The sequence below is a fragment of the Euprymna scolopes genome, chromosome 32, assembly GCF_053919585.1.
Source record: "Euprymna scolopes isolate OS-2025 chromosome 32, ASM5391958v1, whole genome shotgun sequence".
NCBI classification, from domain to species: Eukaryota; Metazoa; Mollusca; class Cephalopoda; order Sepiida; family Sepiolidae; genus Euprymna; species Euprymna scolopes.
In genome coordinates, this window is record NC_136513.1 from 96,552,848 (window position 1) to 96,573,969 (window position 21,122).

Here is a 21,122-nt window from a genome sequence, read left to right on the forward strand (position 1 = left end):
AACTAGAAATCTGACATCGTGTTTAATACTTAGGCCCTGCGTACCTAAAAATCATTTTGATAAAAGCGTGCACCTCGGGATAAATGCAAGAAACAATAGAAAATAATTATCAAATGTACCAAAAGATCATTTGAATAAAAATTTATGCCCCTGACACAGGCACACGTGAAGAAACACAAACTTGATCAATTGTCAAAAGGAATATAAGTTAAAAGCTTGATGTTTTAAAGATTATTATTACCAAAAAGCACTTATAATCAAAATCAGGCAAATTTAGTGAAACGATAATGGTCTTAGCAAACACCCTTTGCGTCTGGCTACAATGGCATTATCATCCGAACAAAGGGTGTTTCAGTTGGTTATAAATGATTATATAATAACAACGGACAATGATATCGTTGTTGGTTTATGATTTGAGCCTAAGAAGAATCAACATGTTGAATTCTTCTTGTGTGCATCTTATTCCGAACAACCAAACATCCATAACCATCACCAACAGTAAAGATATATTGTTATTTTTTCATAGATTAGTGTATCATCAGCAGAAATACAACATTTCTACATACATGTACGTCACTCGTATCAGGCCACGATTCTGTATGCAGATAAAAGTTATCATGACATGCACTAAATGTTACCCTTGGTAAAATTCACACTAGCAAACTTAATCGCTACTGACGTAGGGTTCTTAATATTTAACACGAATACAAAACTGACCCACGCAAAACTCCAGCTTGCATTGCTGCAAGTTTTGCGAAGTTTAAGTAGTTTAGGTTACAGCGGTTAATCGTAAGTAGATACTTTACGTACTTGACTGATGTTATGATGCACAAATCTTAGATTCTTTTCTTTGTTAGTGGTCAACATTCGACTACCCAGAATCTTACTATATGATATATCCATTTGAGATAACGGTTAAACAGTGTCAATTCAAAGGTTTTTATCTGAACATTACTTTTATCAAGTGGGTTAGTTTCAGCATAATATCTCGTTTAGGTAGTCACTTATTTTATTGGAAACAAAGAAACATATCCTTGGAGGCCGAATTTTCATCAGAAATAATTGCAATTCTCTGTACTTCCCTTCTTTGCTTTTTACAGGATGTCTATAGCTTATCAACGTCTGCTATACGCATGCGTCACTGAAACATGCACTACAGCGCATGTTTACTATGTATATATTCCGAAGATACTTCAACATATACTTGAAAACAAAATCCCATCAATTACCATCATTTTAAAAACAGTATTTTAGCTGTCAGGAGTTTTATTCTAGCTTCAACTTTGATCTAGTTAACCAATTTCTTTTGTGGTCGTTCCCTTAATTTATCTTGAATGAAATTTTCTCCGAAGTGATTTCTTTACATAGCTGGAGCATGTTAGCCGAGAAACATATCCAAACCACGTTAATCTCTTTTTTTTTTTAAAAAAATAACGCTGTTGATAGATCTGCTAATGTTATTTCACTTTCTGATTTCTGTTTTTTTTTATTGCAAAGTGAACTAAACATCACACAAAGTATTTCACTTTGAACGCTATCCTCTACATGTACAAAAGTCAAATACGCCCTAAAATGTAGTACTGTTGCCACATCTTGGAAGGAACTCAGAAGAGTACCCTTTCTTTCCTTGACAAGATACAAATTTCGCCTCCCTACTTCCTCTTTCTCACAAAAGAGATGTTGTGAGTCTATCTCTGCTTTATCGTTACTTTTATGGTAGGTGCTCGACTGAGCTTCAATCTATGGTCCCAGTTTTAACAAAATGTATACCATTAGTATTTTTTTTTTGTTTTTGTAATTAAACAAAAAGACTCGTCAAATCAACATCAAGTTTTATTTACATTACAGGGAGAGATGGAGTTCAAGTCAGTATGTGTGTTAGTGTGGTTGGTCGGTGTGGTAACAGTAGAAGAGTCATTGTTTTCTCTCTCTCTCTCTCTCTCTCTTTCTGACTAACTGACTTCGTTTATGTTTTATATTGACATCAACCACATTTCTTAATTGGAATGTGACTATTCGCTTATTTTGACATTCATTTGGAAATTTCGAATGTTCTATTGCTCTTTACAATCCAGTAAAATATGTTTTCTCATTGTTTCGTGATCTCGATTTTATGATCAAAATATAGAGTTGACGTCGTCGTCCAGCGATGCGATTTGCATCTGGTTTTGCCCGGATCCGATATTTGCATGCATTATCCTAAAATTGTCCGTCATCTATGCAACAGTTGTAGCTAGACGAGTTTTTGTTGTAAATATTTTACAAAAGTGTGGAATCATAGAGTGAAGCCATAAAAATAACGAGAGTAGAAAAAGACTAGCAATGTCTCTAGAATGATGCTAATAGTGTAGGGAATAGAAATCACCCACTAGATTTCAAAGTCGTTTTTGTCAATCCAGTTAAAATATATTCTCTCATTGTTTCATGACCGCGACTATTCGATTGGAATGTAGCGTTGATATCATCGCCCAGCAACACGATTTTTATCTGGTTTTGCCCAGATCCATAATTGCGTGTATGCAATGCATTCGATATTTCCCCGGTGTTACCTATACAACACAGAGCTTCTTTTCTAGAACTGTTCGTCTGTGGAGCATAATACAATGGGGATATTTCCCAGCTGACTATAACAGTCATTTTCAAGTCTAATGTAAATAAGTTTTAATTGAGTTCAAAATAAACTTCGTAGCCTCGTAGGAGATGTCCTTTTCTCTTCGCTGCAACCTCTATCTCACAGAAGAGATGTTGCGAGTTTGTCTCTGATGTATCGTTATTTTCATGGAAAATGTTCGACTGAGCTTCAATCTATGGTCCCCCCTCGCCAAACTTTCACAAGAAACACTCGTCTAGCTGTAAACACTATCAATAATTTCCCCCACTCTTTATCTGTGCCTAAACCTAAACGTAGATTCCATGAACAAAGCTTCTTTTTTAGAACTGCACGCCTGTGGAATTGTCTTCCGTTTTCCTGCTTTCCGGCTGACTACAATATGGTTGTCTTCAAGTCTAACATAAATAAGTTCTTGATGAGCCGTTCCATATAAGTTATCAAATTTACCAAATTTTCATTACTAATGATTACTATATTGTCCAATTTCTACTGTACACTCTTTAACCCTTATCCTTGAGTGGCCTCTTGGCCTTGATAATGTGGTGATGCCTATGTAAAAAAAAAATTGAGCCGTTTTCTTAAGTAATTAAAGCCTACACAAGTTCCATCATTACTGATCGTGTTGTCTCACCGTCTACCTAACACTTATCAATGCTTGTCTTTGAATTACCTCCGGGCCTTGATAAGCGGTGACCCACTTACAAAAATTATGAGTCCATTCAATATGTACACATAGCAATGAAAGTTCATTCATCTAAATACGAGTGACAACTGTACCTGGACTTAGGTTTAGTGGTAACGTAAGCGTACTTTTTTAAAACTGGGAATTAGAGACTACCTTGAAAATCGACTGCCATTTTATATTGGTGAATCGACGAAAGTAACGGAATAATGAAATAAAAATCTTATAAAAAGTTTCAAAGTTTCTTATGGATTCTGAAATTTCTTGGTCTTTCTTTCTCATCCAATCTTTCTTGAAGTTCAAGTATTAGATCCACTGCGCTTTCTACTTCTTGTAAAATCGGTTCTCTCTGTTTCCTGGCCTTGATAAGCGGTGATCCCCAAGTATGTATATATATATATATATAAAAAATATTATTTTTAATCGAAAGTCTACATACCTGGTCTAAGTTATTCGTAAAACACGCTTTACAATGTAATTCACTTTTGAAAAAGGTAACTGAAGAAAAAACGTATTCCTCGCTGCTCTTTTCTTTGTATCTTTTTATTAAAATGTTCAAATGAGAAAGTTTTGATTCTCATTCTTCTGCTGATATCAGAGAAGAATCATGGAAACACTCTGCGAAGAAACGCAAAATCTTCGTTTTTTTGTTGTCCGTTGCAAATTCCTCTCCAAAAAGAGGAAAATACTTTGCTTTGCAAAACTCAATCATGTACTGCAAAGTATATATATATATATATATATATATATATATATATATATATATATATATGGCCATCCTACTTGAAAAAGCCCACATAAATCGGTCGAAACGTTGAGTATTCAGGTCCTTCCAACTTCATTCTTTTTTCATATTGTCGGATTGAATCCAGCTTAACAATGATATATATATATATATATATATATATATATATATATATATATATATATATATATATATATATATATATATTATTTTTAAATTCAGCCACTCTGAAAAAGAATTCCAGCAGAGTGCTCAATTAAAAGGAAAATCCAAATTTTAAGAGCGTATTTATATTTTGTGCACAGAAAGTTGTTAGTTGAGACAGATCATTGGTACCGTCGGTTTCAAGCCCGATAATAAGGCCCGTTTAAGGTATCCTTATCAAGCTCTCTTCAGCCAATATTCATCTCTGATAAGGATACCTTAAACAGGTTTTATTATCGGGCTTGAAACCGACGATACCAATGATCTGTCTCAACTAACAACTTTCTGTACACAATATATATATATATATATAAATATATATATATATATATTATTTTTAAATTCAGCCACTCTGATGAGTCGTGGACGACGAAACACGTGTCAGTGGATAATTATATTTTAAAAATAATATATATGTCGCTCCCCATTAAAAGGGGGTACCAGATTGGTCAATGGGAAAATTGTTCCCAATAAGCATTAAGGTAAAAATGCACTTTCGTATAAATACTTGAATTCATTCAAGAAAGTATCGCTAACAAAAACAAATAAAAACATCTATATATATATATATATATATATATATATATATATATATATATATATATATATATATATATATACGAGACAAATAAAAATAATATACTGTTACTGGTTGTCCTTCAAATTGACCTTGTCGATTATTGAAATTATTTAACTGATTTCTTTTTTATCTTCTTATCTTTAGATGTCAAGAAATCCTGTTCGGTTACGACGGTTGTGCCCTTCTGAATCTGAAATCTAAAGAACTAGAACAAATGCTGGGTAGGAGCGAGGCTCACCGGATGACAGTCATGCTGAACTCCAAGACAAATCTCTGCGGGGTAAGCATTAGTATTCATTGGTAAAGCGGAAATGACAACAGTAAAGTAAAAAATATCTGGAGACGTGCACATTTCTGTTTATCATAATTAGCCTGGGTGTTTGGAAGTGTATGTTGAGCAAAAAAAAATGTGGTAGTAGCCAGGCAGGCTCGAACCCGTGCCGCGAACGTGAAAAAAAAAAAAACGTGACGTCTTTGCCGTTGCGTTCATCGTCAAACTAGAAGTGGCGAAGATTTAAATTAAGGCTAGTCAATAGAAAAGAGAAGTTGAATTTCGAAAATATCGGCGAAAACGCGACCCTCCTTGTAAAAAACTGAAAGAAAGTTGAGGGTTAAAAAATTAATGTTTTTAGTCAGTTTTTCGATATTTGTCGTCTTTCAAAACGATACCGATCTCGTGAAAACCCGTCATCTCTGTCGGAAGTTTTATGCATACATACATACATACACACATACATACATACATACATTTAAACAGAGAGGTGAGATTTATATTATAGATTAACTATCTTGCTTCCTATGATATAGGATGTTTGTATTTCACCGATCAAAGCCAAACAGGCAGATATAGAACAAGAAGTTAACATTTTTAGCAATTTTTTTTTCTTACCAATAGCTTTTTGTCACACATAATAGTATGAATTCGAAGATTCTGTTGTTGGCATTGGTTTCCCCGGTATTTATTTTAGTCAGACTTCTTTCTAGAAAGACATCGGATAGTTACGGGAAGTACCACATGAAGGTTGCCAACATCTTAAGTGAAAGCAATTTTTGTGGAACGAACTGGATTCGAACTTGATAGACTCAGGTCATCATTCCGTGTCGGTAACCACTGAAACACTATCATATCAATTAATCTCACTAATATTCGACCAAAAGAAACAATTAAATCCAAGATGGAGAAGTTATCCACCATGTGCACCGTCGATAAAATATAGAAAAAGAAATATTTAATATTCTAATTTTAGAAAGCAAAGGTTCACTTGGCCAACTTCTTTGTTTTTTTCCTCTTCGCTTAGATCCGCTTCCTTCGCCAATTTCAAACGCAAAGAAAGTTTTCACAGGAACATGCGAACTTCAACTGATGACGATAGACCCCCCAAAATAATAGGATAAATATAAATAAATCAGTTTTCTTCAGATTGCATTAGCTGCACCCAGACTGAAAAACTCCAAAAACATTTGATCAACCCACTCTTTTGGGATGAGGGAGGTGACAAAAAGCTCAGTAACTGACGTACAAGCTTTCTCTGTCTCGCGCGCACATTTCTACACAATGGCAAAAGCAAGGAAAATAGAAAATAATTATTACGTACTAACACACACTAACACGCACTAAGACGAACAAGGTAAACCAACACGCACACATACACAATGCGACGCTGCCAAATACGCACATATATCTATATTACTTACACACGCATATAAACACGCGCGAGACATTTCTTTTGTGAATTAATTTCACTAAGAACATAAATCGATTCTTTTTATAACACAACAAAAACTGTATTGCGCTTACATACCAGTTACATAGTAGAGATCCTACATCAGTAAGTAGCGATTAAGTTAGCCTGTGTGAATTCTGATAAAGGTCGCTTTGAGTGCATGTCAGAATGACCAGATCTATACAGAATTTTACCCAGAGACGAGTGATGTAAGGCTGAAGCAAGGGGGAGAGGTAAGGCACCGTAGAACTAACATGGACGATATGAGGATTTGATGAATGAGTCACGTTTTCAAGCGAGACAACTGATAAGACTGTGCAGCAGATTTCAGGTTCAAAAGGTACTTTTCACATAAGACCTGTTTCAGGGTAATCTATACCCTTATAAATTTGTTTTTTTGTTGTGTATTGATATTCATGTTAAAGACACCTTTTCTATTTATTTAAAAAGAAAATACAACCTTGTTATATATGGATCGTGAAATGGTTAGAATAAGATCTAGCTAATTTGCATACTCTTATAAAACATTAATTTTAATAAATGTCCTATTAGTTTTTTCGATTTTCTTTAACTATTACGTGTAATTATATTCATGCGTGCTTTATACATGATTTATACTGCAATTATATTTATGTAAATATTCTATATGATTTATAATGCAATTATATTTATGTAAATATTCTATATGATTTATAATGCAATTATATTTATGTAAATATTCTACATGATTTATAATGCAATTATATTTATATAAATATTCTATATGATTTATAATGCAATTATATTTATGTAAATATTCTACATGATTTATAATGCAATTATATTTATGTAAATATTCTATATGATTTATAATGCAATTATATTTATGTAAATATTCAACATGATTTATAATGCAGTTATATTTATCTAAATATTCTATATGATTTATAATGCAATTATATTTATCTAAATATTCTATATGATTTATAATGCAATTATATTTATGTAAATATTCTATATGATTTATAATGCAATTATATTTATGTAAATATTCTACATGATTTATAATGCAGTTATATTTATGTAAATATTCTATATGATTTATAATGCAATTATATTTATGTAAATATTCTACATGATTTATAATGCAATTATATTTATCTAAATATTCTATATGATTTATAATGCAATTATATTTATGTAAATATTCTATATGATTTATAATGCAATTATATTTATGTAAATATTCTACATGATTTATAATGCAATTATATTTATGTAAATATTCTATATGATTTATAATGCAATTATATTTATCTAAATATTCTATATGATTTATAATGCAATTATATTTATGTAAATATTCTATATGATTTATAATGCAATTATATTTATGTAAATATTCTACATGATTTATAATGCAATTATATTTATGTAAATATTCTATATGATTTATAATGCAATTATATTTATGTAAATATTCTATATGATTTATAATGCAATTATATTTATGTAAATATTCTACATGATTTATAATGCAATTATATTTATCTAAATATTCTATATGATTTATAATGCAATTATATTTATCTAAATATTCTATATGATTTATAATGCAATTATATTTATGTAAATATTCTATATGATTTATAATGCAATTATATTTATGTAAATATTCTACATGATTTATAATGATTTATATTTATCTAAATATTCTATATGATTTATAATGCAATTATATTTATCTAAATATTCTATATGATTTATAATGCAATTATATTTATGTAAATATTCTATATGATTTATAATGCAATTATATTTATGTAAATATTCTATATGATTTATAATGCAATTATATTTATATAAATATTCTATATGATTTATAATGCAGTTATATTTATGTAAATATTCTACATGATTTATAATGCAATTATATTTATGTAAATATTCTATATGATTTATAATGCAATTATATTTATGTAAATATTCTACATGATTTATAATGCAATTATATTTATGTAAATATTCTATATGATTTATAATGCAATTATATTTATGTAAATATTCTACATGATTTATAATGCAATTATATTTATGTAAATATTCTATATGATTTATAATGCAATTATATTTATGTAAATATTCTATATAATTTATAATGCAATTATATTTATGTAAATATTCTACATGATTTATAATGCAATTATATTTATGTAAATATTCTATATGATTTATAATGCAATTATATTTATGTAAATATTCTACATGATTTATACTGCAATTATATTTATGTAAATATTCTATATGATTTATAATGCAATTATATTTATGTAAATATTCTATATGATTTATAATGCAATTATATTTATGTAAATATTCTACATGATTTATAATGCAATTATATTTATCTAAATATTCTATATGATTTATAATGCAATTATATTTATCTAAATATTCTATATGATTTATAATGCAATTATATTTATGTAAATATTCTATATGATTTATAATGCAATTATATTTATGTAAATATTCTATATGATTTATAATGCAATTATATTTATGTAAATATTCTACATGATTTATAATGCAATTATATTTATGTAAATATTCTATATGATTTATAATGCAATTATATGTATGTAAATATTCTATATGATTTATAATGCAATTATATTTATGTAAATATTCTATATGATTTATAATGCAATTATATTTATATAAATATTCTATATGATTTATAATGCAATTATATGTATGTAAATATTCTACATGATTTATAATGCAATTATATTTATGTAAATATTCTATATGATTTATAATGCAATTATATGTATGTAAATATTCTATATGATTTATTATGCAATTATATTTATGTAAATATTCTATATGATTTATAATGCAATTATATTTATATAAATATTCTATATGATTTATAATGCAGTTATATTTATGTAAATATTCTATATGCTTTATAATGCAATTATATTTATGTAAATATTCTACATGATTTATAATGCAATTATATTTATCTAAATATTCTATATGATTTATAATGCAATTATATTTATGTAAATATTCTACATGATTTATAATGCAATTATATTAATGTAAATATTCTACATGATTTATAATGTAATTATATTTATGTAAATATTCTATATGATTTATAATGCAATTATATTTATGTAAATATTCTATATGATTTATAATGCAATTATATTTATCTAAATATTCTATATGATTTATAATGCAATTATATTTATGTAAATATTCTATATGATTTATAATGCAATTATATTTATGTAAATATTCTACATGATTTATAATGCAATTATATTAATGTAAATATTCTATATGATTTATAATGCAATTATATTTATGTAAATATTCTATATGATTTATACTGCAATTATATTTATGTAAATATTCTACATGATTTATAATGCAATTATATTTATCTAAATATTCTACATGATTTATAATGCAATTATATTTATGTAAATATTCTATATGATTTATAATGCAATTATATTTATGTAAATATTCTACATGATTTATAATGCAATTATATTTATCTGAATATTCTACATGATTTATAATGCAATTATATTTATCTAAATATTCTATATGATTTATAATGCAATTATATTTATGTAAATATTCTATATGATTTATAATGCAATTATATTTATCTGAATATTCTACATGATTTATAATGCAATTATATTTATCTAAATATTCTATATGATTTATAATGCAATTATATTTATGTAAATATTCTACATGATTTATAATGCAATTATATTTATGTAAATATTCTACATGATTTATAATGCAATTATATTTATCTAAATATTCTATATGATTTATACTGCAATTATATTTATGTAAATATTCTACATGATTTATAATGCAATTATATTTATCTAAATATTCTATATGATTTATACTGCAATTATATTTATGTAAATATTCTACATGATTTATAATGCAATTATATTTATGTAAATATTCTACATGATTTATAATGCAATTATATTTATCTAAATATTCTACATGATTTATAATGCAATTATATTTATGTAAATATTCTATATGATTTATAATGCAATTATATTTATGTAAATATTCTACATGATTTATAATGCAATTATATTTATGTAAATATTCTACATGATTTATAATGCAATTATATTTATGTAAATATTTTATATGATTTATAATGCAATTATATTTATGTAAATATTCTACATGATTTATAATGCAATTATATTTATGTAAATATTCTATATGATTAATAATGCAATTATATTTATGTAAATATTCTATATGATTTATAATGCAATTATATTTATCTAAATATTCTATATGATTTATAATGCAATTATATTTATGTAAATATTCTACATGATTTATAATGCAATTATATTTATGTAAATATTCTATATGATTTATAATGCAATTATATTTATGTAAATATTCTACATGATTTATAATGCAATTATATTTATGTAAATATTCTACATGATTTATAATGCAATTATATTTATGTAAATATTCTATATGATTTATACTGCAATTATTTTTATGTAAATATTCTACATGATTTATAATGCAATTATATTTATATAAATATTCTATATGATTTATACTGCAATTATATTTATGTAAATATTCTACATGATTTATAATGCAATTATATTTATGTAAATATTCTACATGATTTATAATGAAATTATATTTATCTAAATATTCTACATGATTTATAATGCAATTATATTTATCTAAATATTCTATATGATTTATACTGCAATTATATTTATGTAAATATTCTACATGATTTATAATGCAATTATATTTATGTAAATATTCTACATGATTTATAATGCAATTATATTTATGTAAATATTTTATATGATTTATAATGCAATTATATTTATGTAAATATTCTACATGATTTATAATGCAATTATATTTATGTAAATATTTTATATGATTTATAATGCAATTATATTTATGTAAATATTCTATATGATTTATAATGCAATTATATTTATCTAAATATTCTATATGATTTATAATGCAATTATATTTATGTAAATATTCTACATGATTTATAATGCAATTATATTTATGTAAATATTCTATATGATTTATAATGCAATTATATTTATGTAAATATTCTACATGATTTATAATGCAATTATATTTATGTAAATATTCTACATGATTTATAATGCAATTATATTTATGTAAATATTCTACATGATTTATAATGCAATTATATTTATGTAAATATTTTATATGATTTATAATGCAATTATATTTATGTAAATATTTTATATGATTTATAATGCAATTATATTTATCTGAATATTCTACATGATTTATAATGCTATTATATTTATGTAAATATTCTATATGATTTATACTGCAATTATATTTATGTAAATATTCTACATGATTTATAATGCAATTATATTTATGTAAATATTCTACATGATTTATAATGCAATTATATTTATGTAAATATTTTATATGATTTATAATGCAATTATATTTATGTAAATATTTTATATGATTTATAATGCAATTATATTTATCTGAATATTCTACATGATTTATAATGCAATTATATTTATCTAAATATTCTATATGATTTATAATGCAATTATATTTATGTAAATATTCTATATGATTTATAATGCAATTATATTTATCTGAATATTCTACATGATTTATAATGCAATTATATTTATCTAAATATTCTATATGATTTATAATGCAATTATATTTATCTGAATATTCTACATGATTTATAATGCAATTATATTTATGTAAATATTCTATATGATTTATAATGCAATTATATTTATCTGAATATTCTACATGATTTATAATGCAATTATATTTATCTAAATATTCTATATGATTTATAATGCAATTATATTTATCTGAATATTCTACATGATTTATAATGCAATTATATTTATGTAAATATTTTATATGATTTATAATGCAATTATATTTATCTGAATATTCTACATGATTTATAATGCAATTATATTTATGTAAATATTCTACATGATTTATAATGCAATTATATTTATGTAAATATTCTATATGATTTATAATGCAATTATATTTATGTAAATATTCTACATGATTTATAATGCAATTATATTTATGTAAATATTCTACATGATTTATAATGCAATTATATTTATGTAAAAATTTTATATGATTTATAATGCAATTATATTTATGTAAATATTTTATATGATTTATAATGCAATTATATTTATCTGAATATTCTACATGATTTATAATGCAATTATATTTATCTAAATATTCTATATGATTTATACTGCAATTATATTTATGTAAATATTCTACATGATTTATAATGCAATTATATTTATCTAAATATTCTACATGATTTATAATGCAATTATATTTATGTAAATATTCTATATGATTTATAATGCAATTATATTTATGTAAATATTCTACATGATTTATAATGCAATTATATTTATGTAAATATTCTACATGATTTATAATGCAATTATATTTATCTAAATATTCTATATGATTTATACTGCAATTATATTTATGTAAATATTCTACATGATTTATAATGCAATTATATATATCTAAATATTCTATATGATTTATACTGCAATTATATTTATGTAAATATTCTACATGATTTATAATGCAATTATATTTATGTAAATATTCTACATGATTTATAATGCAATTATATTTATCTAAATATTCTACATGATTTATAATGCAATTATATTTATGTAAATATTATATATGATTTATAATGCAATTATATTTATGTAAATATTCTACATGATTTATAATGCAATTATATTTATGTAAATATTCTACATGATTTATAATGCAATTATATTTATCTAAATATTTTATATGATTTATAATGCAATTATATTTATCTGAATATTCTACATGATTTATAATGCAATTATATTTATGTAAATATTTTATATGATTTATAATGCAATTATATTTATGTAAATATTTTATATGATTTATAATGCAATTATATTTATCTGAATATTCTACATGATTTATAATGCAATTATATTTATGTAAATATTCTACATGATTTATAATGCAATTATATTTATCTAAATATTCTATATGATTTATAATGCAATTATATTTATGTAAATATTCTATATGATTTATAATGCAATTATATTTATGTAAATATTCTACATGATTTATAATGCAATTATATTTATGTAAATATTTTATATGATTTATAATGCAATTATATTTATGTAAATATTCTACATGATTTATAATGCAATTATATTTATGTAAATATTTTATATGATTTATAATGCAATTATATTTATGTAAATATTCTATATGATTTATAATGCAATTATATTTATGTAAATATTCTATATGATTTATAATGCAATTATATTTATGTAAATATTCTACATGATTTATAATGCAATTATATTTATGTAAATATTCTATATGATTTATAATGCAATTATATTTATGTAAATATTCTACATGATTTATAATGCAATTATATTTATGTAAATATTTTACATGATTTATAATGCAATTATATTTATGTAAATATTCTACATGATTTATAATGCAATTATATTTATGTAAATATTCTACATGATTTATAATGCAATTATATTTATGTAAATATTTTACATGATTTATAATGCAATTATATTTATGTAAATATTTTATATGATTTATAATGCAATTATATTTATCTGAATATTCTACATGATTTATAATGCAATTATATTTATGTAAATATTCTATATGATTTATACTGCAATTATATTTATGTAAATATTCTATATGATTTATAATGCAATTATATTTATCTGAATATTCTACATGATTTATAATGCAATTATATTTATCTAAATATTCTATATGATTTATAATGCAATTATATTTATGTAAATATTCTATATGATTTATAATGCAATTATATTTATCTGAATATTCTACATGATTTATAATGCAATTATATTTATCTGAATATTCTATATGATTTATAATGCAATTATATTTATCTGAATATTCTACATGATTTATACTGCAATTATATTTATGTAAATATTTTACATGATTTATAATGCAATTATATTTATGTAAATATTCTACATGATTTATAATGCAATTATATTTATCTGAATATTCTACATGATTTATAATGCAATTATATTTATCTAAATATTCTATATGATTTATAATGCAATTATATTTATCTGAATATTCTACATGATTTATAATGCAATTATATTTATCTGAATATTCTACATGATTTATAATGCAATTATATTTATGTAAATATTTTATATGATTTATAATGCAATTATATTTATGTAAATATTTTATATGATTTATAATGCAATTATATTTATCTGAATATTCTACATGATTTATAATGCAATTATATTTATGTAAATATTCTATATGATTTATACTGCAATTATATTTATGTAAATATTCTACATGATTTATAATGCAATTATATTTATGTAAATATTCTACATGATTTATAATGCAATTATATTTATCTAAATATTCTACATGATTTATAATGCAATTATATTTATGTAAATATTCTATATGATTTATAATGCAATTATATTTATGTAAATATTCTACATGATTTATAATGCAATTATATTTATGTAAATATTCTACATGATTTATAATGCAATTATATTTATGTAAATATTTTATATGATTTATAATGCAATGATATTTATGTAAATATTTTATATGATTTATAATGCAATTATATTTATCTGAATATTCTACATGATTTATAATGCAATTATATTTATCTAAATATTCTATATGATTTATACTGCAATTATATTTATGTAAATATTCTACATGATTTATAATGCAATTATATTTATCTAAATATTCTACATGATTTATAATGCAATTATATTTATGTAAATATTCTATATGATTTATAATGCAATTATATTTATGTAAATATTCTACATGATTTATAATGCAATTATATTTATGTAAATATTCTACATGATTTATAATGCAATTATATTTATGTAAATATTTTATATGATTTATAATGCAATTATATTTATGTAAATATTTTATATGATTTATAATGCAATTATATTTATCTGAATATTCTACATGATTTAAAATGCAATTATATTTATATAAATATTCTATATGATTTATAATGCAATTATATTTATGTAAATATTCTACATGATTTATAATGCAATTATATTTATCTGAATATTCTACATGATTTATAATGCAATTATATTTATGTAAATATTCTATATGATTTATACTGCAATTATATTTAATTAAATATTCTACATGATTTATAATGCAATTATATTTATGTAAATATTCTACATGATTTATAATGCAATTATATTTATCTAAATATTCTATATGATTTATACTGCAATTATATTTATGTAAATATTCTACATGATTTATAATGCAATTATATTTATGTAAATATTCTACATGATTTATAATGCAATTATATTTATCTAAATATTCTATATGATTTATAATGCAATTATATTTATGTAAATATTCTATATGATTTATAATGCAATTATATTTATGTAAATATTGTACATGATTTATAATGCAATTATATTTATCTAAATATTCTATATGATTTATAATGCAAATATATTTATGTAAATATTCTACATGATTTATAATGCAATTATATTTATATAAATATTCTATATGATTTATAATGCAGTTATATTTATGTAAATATTCTACATGATTTATAATGCAATTATATTTATGTAAATATTCTACATGATTTATAATGCAATTATATTTATCTAAATATTCTAGATGATTTATAATGCAATTATATTTATGTAAATATTCTATATGATTTATAATGCAATTATATTTATGTAAATATTCTACATGATTTATAATGCAATTATATTTATCTGAATATTCTACATGATTTATAATGCAATTATATTTATCTAAATATTCTATATGATTTATAATGCAATTATATTTATGTAAATATTTTATATGATTTATAATGCAATTATATTTATCTGAATATTCTACATGATTTATAATGCAATTATATTTATCTAAATATTCTATATGATTTATAATGCAATTATATTTATCTAAATATTCTATATGATTTATAATGCAATTATATTTATGTAAATATTCTACATGATTTATAATGCAATTATATTTATATAAATATTCTATATGATTTATAATGCAATTATATTTATGTAAATATTCTATATGATTTATAATGCAATTATATTTATGTAAATATTCTACATGATTTATAATGCAATTATATTTATGTAAATATTCTACATGATTTATAATGCAATTATATTTATGTAAATATTCTACATGATTTATAATGCAATTATATTTATCTGAATATTCTATATAATTTATAATGCAATTATATTTATCTAAATATTCTACATGATTTATAATGCAATTATATTTATATAAATATTCTATATGATTTATAATGCAATTATATTTATGTAAATATTCTACATGATTTATAATGAAATTATATTTATGTAAATATTCTACATGATTTATAATGCAATTATATTTATGTAAATATTCTACATGATTTATAATGCAATTATATTTATCTAAATATTCTATATGATTTATAATGCAATTATATTTATGTAAATATTCAACATCATTTATACTATTTACGCTATAATTGTTATACTAAACACAAATCTCTTTGATATAATTATATATATATATATATATATATATATATATATTTATGTATACATATGAATATTAATTTAAAAAGTTTTTCCAACCACACTCCTCTGTCAGTTTCTAGTAATCAGACAAGAAACTTCATATATAGGGTGCTCGAACCAAATAAAAATGTTAAATACTGGATATAATAAATATCAAATATGATATAAAATGAATATAATTAATAATTATGATAAATAATAAATATGATAAATAATAAATATGATAAATAATAAATATGATAAATAATATGATAAATAATAATTATGATAAATAATAAATATGATAAATAATAATTATGATAAATAATAAATATGATAATAATAAATATGATAATAATAAATATGATAAAAAATACTTATGATAAATAATAAATATGATAAATAATAAATATGATAAATAATAAATATGATAAATAATAAATATGATAAATAATAAATATGATAAATAATAAATATGATAAATAATAATTATGATTAATAATAAATATGATAAAGAATAATTATGATAAATAATAAATATGATAAATAATAAATATGATAAATAATAAATATGATATATAATAATTATGATAAAAAATAAATATGATAAATAATAATTATGATAAATAATAAATATGATAAATAATAATTATGATAAATAATAATTATGATAAATAATAATTATGATAAATAATAATTATGATAAATAATAATTATGATAAATAATAATTATGATAAATAATAAATATGGTAAATAATAATTATGATAAATAATAAATATGATAAATAATAATTATGATAAATAATAAATATGATAAATAATAATTATGATAAATAATAAATATGATAAATAATAATTATGATAAATAATAAATATGATAAATAATAATTATGATAAATAATAATTATGATAAATAATAATTATGATAAATAATAATTATGATAAATAATAAATATGATAAATAATAATTATGATAAATAATAAATATGATACATAATAATTATGATAAATAATAATTATGATAAATATTAAATATGATAAGTAATAAATATGATAAATAATAAATATGATAAACATTAATTATGATAAATAATAAATATGATAAATAATAATTATGATAAATACAAATTATGATAAATAATAATTATGATAAATTATAATTATGATAAATAATAAATATGATAAATAATAAATATGATATCTAATAAATATGATATCTAATAAATATGATAATAATAAATATGATAATAATAAACATGATAAATAATAATTATGATAAATAATAATTATGATAAATACTAAATATGATAAATAATAATTATGATAAATAATAAATATGATAAATAATAAATATAATAAATAATAAATATGATAAATAATAAATATTATAAACATTACATATGATAAATAATAAATATGATAAATAATAATTATGATAAATAATAAATATGATAAATAATAATCATGATACATACTCATAATCATGATAAATAATAAATATGATAAATAATAAATATGATAAATAATAAATATGATAAATAATAAATATGATAAAGAATAATTATGAGAAATAATAAATATGATAAATAATAATTATGATAAATAATAAATATGATAAATAATAAATATGATAAAGAATAAATATGATAAATAATAAGTATGATAAAGAATAATAATGATAAATAAAAAATATGATAAATATTAAATATGATAAAGAATAATTATGATAAATAATAAATATGATAAATAATAAATATGATAAATAATAATTATGATAAATAATAAATATGATAAAGAATAATTATGATAAATAATAAATATGATAAATAATAAATATGATAAATAATAAATATGATAAATAATAATTATGACAAATAATAAATATGATAAATAATAATTATGATAAATAATAAATATGATAAATAATAATTATGATAAATAATAATTATGATAAATAATAATTTTGATAAATAATAATTATGATAAATAATAATTATGATAAATAATAAATATGATAAATAATAATTATGATAAATAATAAATATGATAAATAATAATTATGATAAATAATAAATATTATAAATAATAATTATGATAAATAATAAATATGATAAATAAGAATTATGATAAATAATAAATATGATAAATAATATTTATGATTAATAATAATTATGATAAATAATAATTATGATAAATAATAATTATGATAAATAATAAATATGATAAATAATAATTATGATAAATAATAAATATGATAAATAATAATTATGATAAATACTAATTATGATAAATAATAATTATGATAAATAATAATTATGATAAATAATAAATATGATAAATAATAAATATGATATCTAATAAATATGATATCTAATAAATATGATAATAATAAATATGATAATAATAAACATGATAAATAATAATTATGATAAATAATAATTATGATAAATACTAAATATGATAATAATAATTATGATAAATAATAATTATGATAAATAATAAATATGATAAATAATAAATATGATAAATAATAATTGTGATAAATAATTATTATGATAAATAATAAATATGATAAATAATAATTATGATAAATAATAAATATGATAAATAATAAATATGATAAATAATAAATATGATAAATAATAAATATGATAAATAATGATTATGATAAATAATAAATATGATAAATAACAAATATGATAAATAATAAATATGACAAATAATAAATATGATAAATAATAAATATGATAAATAATAAATATGATAAATAATAAATATGATAAATAATACATATGATAAATAATAAATATGATAAATAATAAATATGATAAATAATAAATATGATAAATAATAATTATGATAAATAATAAATATGATAAATAATAAATATGATAAATAATAAATATGATAAATAATAAATATTATAAATAATACATATGATAAATAATAAATATGATAAATAATAATTATGATAAATAATAAATATGATAAATAATAAATATGATAAATAATAATTATGATAAAGAATAATTATGATACATAATAAATATGATAAATAATAAATATGATAAATAATAAATATGATAAATAATAATTATGATAAATAATTAATATGATAAATAATAAATATGATAAATGATAATTATGATAAATAATAAATATGATAAATAATAAATATGATAAAGAATAATCATGAGAAATAATAGATATGATAAATAATAATTATGATAAATAATAAATATGATAAATAATAAATATGATAAAGAATAAATATGATAAATAATAAGTATGATAAAGAAAAATAATGATAAATAATAAATATGATAAATATTAAATATGATAAAGAATAATTATGATAAATAATAAATATGATAAATAATAATTATGATAAATCATAAATATGATAAATAATAAATATGATAAATAATAATTATGATAAATAATAATTATGATAAATAATAATTATGATAAATAATAAATATGATAAATAATAATTATGATAAATAATAAATATGATACATAATAATTATGATAAATAATAATTATGATAAATATTAAATATGATAAGTAATAAATATGATAAATAATAAATATGATAAACATTAATTATGATAAATAATAAATATGATAAATAATAATTATGATAAATACTAATTATGATAAATAATAATTATGATAAATAATAATTATGATAAATAATAAATATGATAAATAATAAATATGATATCTAATAAATATGATATCTAATAAATATGATAATAATAAATATGATA

At 20.0% G+C, this 21,122-nt stretch overlaps 1 protein-coding gene across 1 annotated transcript in view; it reads left to right on the top strand.

The window, feature by feature from the left end:
* Positions 1–21,122, top strand: part of LOC145256126 (uncharacterized) — a 129,945-nt gene that overhangs the window by 74,181 nt on the left and 34,642 nt on the right. Inside the window, exon 2 of the mRNA XM_080114710.1 lies at positions 4,967–5,102. Coding sequence (XP_079970836.1) covers positions 4,967–5,102 — 136 coding nt within the window. The remainder of the gene's footprint in view (positions 1–4,966; positions 5,103–21,122) is intronic.